The sequence below is a fragment of the Arachis ipaensis genome, chromosome B08 (assembly GCF_000816755.2).
Source record: "Arachis ipaensis cultivar K30076 chromosome B08, Araip1.1, whole genome shotgun sequence".
In the NCBI taxonomy this organism is placed as follows: Eukaryota; Viridiplantae; Streptophyta; class Magnoliopsida; order Fabales; family Fabaceae; genus Arachis; species Arachis ipaensis.
The window spans coordinates 72,317,411-72,323,989 of record NC_029792.2 but is presented as its reverse complement, the minus strand read 5'-3'; the positions used below and the strand labels follow the sequence as shown (position 1 = coordinate 72,323,989).

The following is a 6,579-nucleotide window of genomic DNA, read 5'->3' as shown; positions in this document are numbered from 1 at the left end:
TGTAATTTGTGCTTTTTTTATTTTTCATGTACCTGCAAAATACAAGTCGTGTTTTCTAATTATTTTTAAATTAAAAATGTAGGTTGCAATTCGCACCTATTTTTTCTTCTGATGAATCGTTTTATGCAAAATTTAAGTGGCGTTTTAATTAATTTATATTTTAATCTAAAAATTTTGTTTATAAATACTGTTATCATTTTTCTTTTTTATATTTGTGAATTTTTGGTAATAGTGTCAAAAATAATTAAGAGAATAAAGTTGAGGCTTTTGATTGTAATAGAAAGTATTGCAAATTTATGAGTATACTATAGACATCCATGAGGGAATGATTTTTTTGTGTGAATCTCTTTTTTTTTTTGTTACTTCATGCATCATAAATTTTGTGGAGTTACAAAATAGTTTCTGTGTTAACATACAAGGTCACATTTTAAAGAAGATGAGTAATATTTTATATAAGAATTCTATCATAATATTTGGTGGGCTAATACAATTTTAAACAATGGCTATTACTGACAACGCATGTACGTAATAGATATTTCGTATCTATCAACAAACTCGATTTAAAGTGCCATTAATAGAGTTGTACGTTAATTTTGAACAACATATATGTGTGAATGTAGTTAACCACGAGTTGGATATGGATGAAATTAGAGACATAGCCGAGAAAAAAGATAACAATGACAGTGAATAGGAATTTGAAGCCAACTACTAAGTCAATGACGAAAACAAGAATGGGGATAAGGCAAACAATCCAGCGGTGCAAAATGAAGTAGATATACTTGTCAATCAGCAACCCTTCAATGTTCCATCTTTTATGTGAGTTTTGGATCTCAAAGTCATGTATGCTACAAAATTTTCTGAATATGCGAATGTTGGTAACAATAATTCGCATTTGATTTGTGAAGGCAATGGCAGAAGACGTTGATTTTAGTATTAGCATGGAATTTGATTCTAGAGAGTTGGAGATCTCTGCAATCAAGAGTTATACTATTTTTAGAAGACTATGAAGCACAAACACGGACACAGACACGGGACACGACACGATAGCGACACAGCGACATGCGAATTCTAAAAAGTTGTCGGACACAAGGACACGCATATATTAATAATATAATATATTCATTAAATAGAGATATGTCTTAATAGAGATATTTTCAAAACAACCATATGATATGCATTTCTTCCTAAAGTATATAGGTATTCAAAAGATAAAATCCTAAACTCCTATGTCTTTATAGAGATAGTAAGAATTTTGTACATCACATGTACAAAAAAAAAGGTTATCTAAAGTCATATTATTTCTCCATCATATATGGTTGATATCTTCATCATTAGAAAAAGTCACTCTTTCTAACTCCGGTTCATCAAGAGAAAGGTGAGAAACTTCAAGAAAACCATTTTCTTTATCAATTGGTGAAAAAGCATCTCCAGCAATATCCCACATCATAGTTTCTCCTTTATTGTATTGTGGAGTTTTTTTTTTTGAAAGAAGACGAAGACTAGTGTGGACAAATACTAAATTTTCTGCATGTTTAGGCTTCAACTTGTTTCTTTTTAGGGAATGGACAAAAGAATATGTGCTCCAATTCCTTTCACAACAAGAAGATGAAGATGGTTGCCCTAGTAGCCTAAGATCAATTGATTAAAGAAATTTTGCTTTACCACCATGAATTAGCCACCAAGACTTTGCATCAACTATGCTTCTATCATTCAAAGAGTCATAATCATCAAAGACACCTCTACCATCAGAAAAGCTTGCAAATTCAATGTTTACCTTTCTCCTCTCTTCTTCATCAGAAAAATACCTCTTCAAGCATTTAACTCTCTCATTAGTGATCTCAATATCTTGATGAGGAGAAACTCGTGTAGGATCTTCTCTCAACCATTGGTGGCTATAATACTTATATAATTAGTGTTTAAGCAGAAATTAATAATGATTCAATTATCTTCACTAATAAATAAAAGTTATAAACAATAAATATAAAAAGTTACCTTGGATTCAATGAATGTGCTAAACAATGAAGAGGTGTGCTACTTTTTGTCCATCTTTGAACTAATATTGAGCGCACAACATTGTAGAAGGACGATGACTCTTGTTCATCTTTTCTTTCATAGAGATATATAGCACTTTTTACTTTCTTGATAATTAAATCCCACATCTTGTGGACCAAATAAAGAATAGGTGCATCCGTGCCTGTACTTCTTAAAACATCATAAATAGGATTTGTGAAAGCAAGAATATAATCATTTTTTTGCCACCAATTTTTACTCAAAATCTTTTGTGTAACAAACTCAGCTTTGCCAATATTATCTTCCTTGTATGAAGACCATTTCTCACTTATAACCATCTCTTCGAGGCCTTGCTTTAACCACCTAAATCTTTTTAGCATCACAATATTAGAAACAAATTGAGTAGGAGCAACATTAAGCAACTTCAATGTATTAAATTCATTGTAAATAGATAACCTCATATGATGATTAACAATGAAATTTTTTAAAAAGAAACATCTTCAGCAATTTGAGTAATCCATGAGCATTCTTGATAAACAAAATTATTCTTCTCTGTATTCTTAGCTGCACAAATGTCCTTTAAAATAAGGTTGAGAGTATGAATAACAGAAGGAGTCCAATAAATAGATGAAAATTCAGCTTCAATCAAGAAACCAGCCACTTTATAAACCGGCGCATTATCAGTCACAATCTGCACTACATTTGAGAGACTGACTTCTCTTATCATATCTCTTATTTGCTTTGCAACAATTCTTGTCTTTGATCTCATCTGAATAATCTACATCTTTCAAAAACATTGGCCCACTTTCTGTTACAGCCATCAAATTAAGAAGAGACCTGACGTTGCGAAAATTGGCGAGTTAAGAATTTATTATAAGAGATACGTTGCAAGTACAGTTCTTAACCAATCAAAAATCCACTTATCAATTTAGAAGGGTTGTCACAAAATTAAAATTAAAATACTGGGAGTATGAATCTCAGGTCGTCTCCCAACGAGTTGCAGAAAGATGTGCTATTTTATTAATCAGATGTTTTCAAAAATGGTTTGAGTTGATAAACAGGAAATTAAATTAGAGGATTTATGTAATTTTAAATAAAAACCTTGACTGGGAGTAGATTAGTTGGAAGCCCTATTCTTGTCGGAGTACTCTTAAGATTAATTGATAATTGAAGGTTGTTCTGCTTAGTTATCCCGTACTAGGTAGAGGAAAGTCAAGCAAGTTGGAAAGCTATTTCTGGTCACAAGTCCTAATCTTCTCCCTTGGGAAGGACTAGTGTCAATAACCAGAGGGTGATCCAACAATAAACCTAATTACAATTTTTCTTTTAAGTAATCCAACTCAAGGTTTCTTTTCAATCATCTCCCAATCAAGTTATGGAACTACTCGCTCATTGTGAATGTAAATTTCATAACATAAGAAAGGGAAGTAAAGGAAGACATGATAAATAATAATTAAAAGATCAATTAAAAATAAAAATAGTTCTTGTATTAATAAATTCTAAAAATAATCCAATAATAATTCTAAATAAATTGAAGACATGGAAGAGTGAGAGACAAGTAAGGAAACAAACTAGAATGGCGAAATCCTTGACGGAGTTAATAACTCTTCTCAATGTTCCAATCCAAAAAGCAATCAAATCAAATCCTAAGAACTATGAATATGTAGAGAGAAAACCTAGAGGAGAGGTAAAATCAGATCTAAAACTAAAACTATGTGGAATGAATGTTGTTTTGTCTCTGCATGTTCCCTGGCTCTAATCTACTTTTCTGGGCCGAAAACTGGGTCAAATCAGAGCCCAAAATTGCCCCTAGTGAATTCTGCAGATCGCGCATGTCACACGATCGCGTCATCTAGGCGTTCGCGTCATCCAGTGTTTTGCCTAGCCACGCGTGCGCGTCCTCCACGCCTTCGCGTCACTGGTGCAGTTTCCAATCTGTGCGGTTGCGTGAGCCATGCGTCCGCGTCACTGCAATTTCCTCTATATCGCGCGGTCGCGTGAACCATGCACCTGCGTCACTTCTCGCTGGTCATCTCCTTAATTTCTTGTGTTCCTTCCATTTTTGCAAGCTTCCTTTCCAATCTCCAAATCATTCATGCCCTATAGAGCTTGAAATACTTAACACACAGATCACGACATCGAATGGAATAAAGGAGAATTAAAATACAAAATTAAAAGTCTCTAGGAAGCAAGTTTTCAACCATAAAGTATTTTTAGGAAGGAATTATAAATGCATGCTTATTTAATGAATAAGTGGGTAAAGATTTGATAAAACCACATAATTTAAACACAATATAAACCATAAAATAATGGTTTATCAACCTCCCCACAGTTAGATATTAGCATGTCCTCATGCTTAGTTGAAGGAGATAAAATAAATGAGTAGGAACATGTAAAACTCATGCAATGCAATGCAACCTATATATATGAATGCAACTATATGATTCTTGTCTACCTGATTAAAAGTGAATAAGCTCTTCAAGACAATCACAAATCAAATTCCACTAATTCAATTCTTATACAGTAAAAATAGATAAAAATGCAAGAAGGTAGCTCATGAAAGCAGGGAACATAGAATTTAAGCATTGAACCCTCACTGATGATGTATGTACGCTCTAATCTCTCTAATGTATAGCGTAATTACTCTATCCTTCTCTAATCATGCTTTCTAATTTTTGTTCTTCATCTAACCAATCTACAACATTTAATATACCAATGCAAACATCATGAGGTCTTTTCAAGGTTGTAATGGGGCCAAGGTAAGGGTAAGGATACACATATGGTTAAGTAAGCTTTATAAATTGAATTTTTAATTAACCTAAGCTTTAACCCACACATATGTACATTCTATATAACTTAAATCTCATACCTAGCTACCCAAAATTTTTCTTTCACATTCCTTACTCATGTATTAATTTTCATTTTAATTTTATCATACATGCATTGATCTTTAAATTCTTAACTTAACATTGGGGTAATTTTGTCCCCTTATTTAATTATTGAATATTTTTGAATTTTTTTGAACATAAATATAAAAATAAACATAGCTTATCAATGCACATAGATGTTTAATTCTTATAGTTTCACATGAGTAGGTACCCAAATTCCCATTATATCATTATGACACGTTCCCTTATTATCTTTTGTTCCCACAATTTCCCATACTTAATTAACACATAATTCTATCTTAAGCTAACCAAAGATTCAATTGGGATATATAATTGTTTTTCCTCTCAAGGCTAGTAATGTGGTAAAATAAAGAACAAATGGGCTTTAAAGGCTCAAAGTGGCTAACAAAGGTAATTGGAAGGGTAGGCTTAATTTGGATAAGTGAGCTAAACAAATAATGGCCTCAATCATATGCAAGCATATAAATATATTAAACATTGGACATATAGGATGAAACAAAATATAAATTACAATCATAGAGAAGTAAACACACAAGAATAAAATAATTATGGTTAAATAATGTAACCATGTATAAAGGCTCAAAGTCTCACAGGTTGTGTGTTCTTTAGCTCAAAAACCATGTTCCAAATATAACTTCAAGCACATTTAACACAATAGTTTAAATTCAAATTAGTGAAATTTTGTTCTAAAAAATGGGGTCTTAGAAGAAACTTATTGTCTTTTCAATCAAGTAGAACATGCATGCGACTATCCTATTACTATGCAATTTATCCTATTCTACAAAAGAAAAACTAACTAAATATCCTATTTTATTGGTGTTAGGGAAGAGAAATTACCTCCGGAAGTCAGGTACTAACCGACCTCCCCACACTTAAGGCTTTGCACCGTCCTCGGTGCCATCTGTCAGGAACAAAGGTGGGCTGGTAGCAGTATCTCCACAGTCGGGACCGTCATGGCTCCCAGTGTTGGTAAAGGAGGTGGAGTCCTGGGTATCCGAGTCTTTGTATTTTCCCTTAAGTAGCTCCTTGAGGTATGTGAATCGGCGCTTGTTACGGCGCTCTCTTAGCTTTGCTTTGTGTTCCTGCCGATCCAACCTTTCAAGTATCTGATGGAACAGTTGAGTGGTTGTAGGTGCTTGTGGTGTTAAAGGGGGAATCTCTTCAGCCGGTTTATTAGGCTGGCTTGTAGTGGCTGCTGAAGGAATGATATATTTCCCATTAGGGACATACTGATCATCTCGTGGAAGCATGGCTTTGGTGTCCCCAGCTCTGTAGGAGACTCCAGTTGCTGAGACAAGATCTGAGACCAAGGCGGGAAAAGGTAAGTTGCCCGTAATTTGTACATGTCCCATAGTACTCCGGATGTGTCTTGGTAGGTTCAGAGGTTGGTCTGTAAGGATGCACCATAGTAGAACGGCCATGTCTGCAGTGAAGGAGGACTCGTGGGTGCTCGAAAAGACGTAATGGGACATAATCTGTGCCCATACTCGAGCCTCCAAGGTAAGTGCGGAAGCCGATATTCCCTTAGGGCGGGAACGATGGTATCCGTATATCCATCTGCTGCCAGGTAGTGCGATAACTCTGAGAATAGCGTCCCAGTTAAATTGGTACATCTGGCACTTGAGTGCGGCTTCTTGAAATGCGTCCAGTCCTTCTGGAG

General features: G+C 34.4%; 1 protein-coding gene across 1 annotated transcript; it reads right to left on the bottom strand.

Moving 5' to 3' along the window:
* Positions 1,643-2,779, bottom strand: LOC107611106. The gene is made up of 3 exons (XM_016313068.1): positions 2,507-2,779; positions 1,993-2,432; positions 1,643-1,892 (listed from the first exon to the last, which is right to left on the bottom strand). Exons 1-3 carry the CDS (start codon positions 2,777-2,779, stop codon positions 1,643-1,645), a joined length of 963 nt encoding a protein of 320 aa, XP_016168554.1.

Coding starts and splice junctions, on each gene's coding strand:
- LOC107611106 (XM_016313068.1), bottom strand. CDS start 2,779: ATGAGATCAAAGACAAGAATTGTTGCAAAGCAAATAAGAGATATGATA. Junction 2,433..2,506: donor TTACTCAAATTGCTGAAGAT/GTTTCTTTTTAA, acceptor AATACATTGAAG/TTGCTTAATGTTGCTCCTAC. Junction 1,893..1,992: donor GCACATTCATTGAATCCAAG/GTAACTTTTTAT, acceptor TAAGTATTATAG/CCACCAATGGTTGAGAGAAG.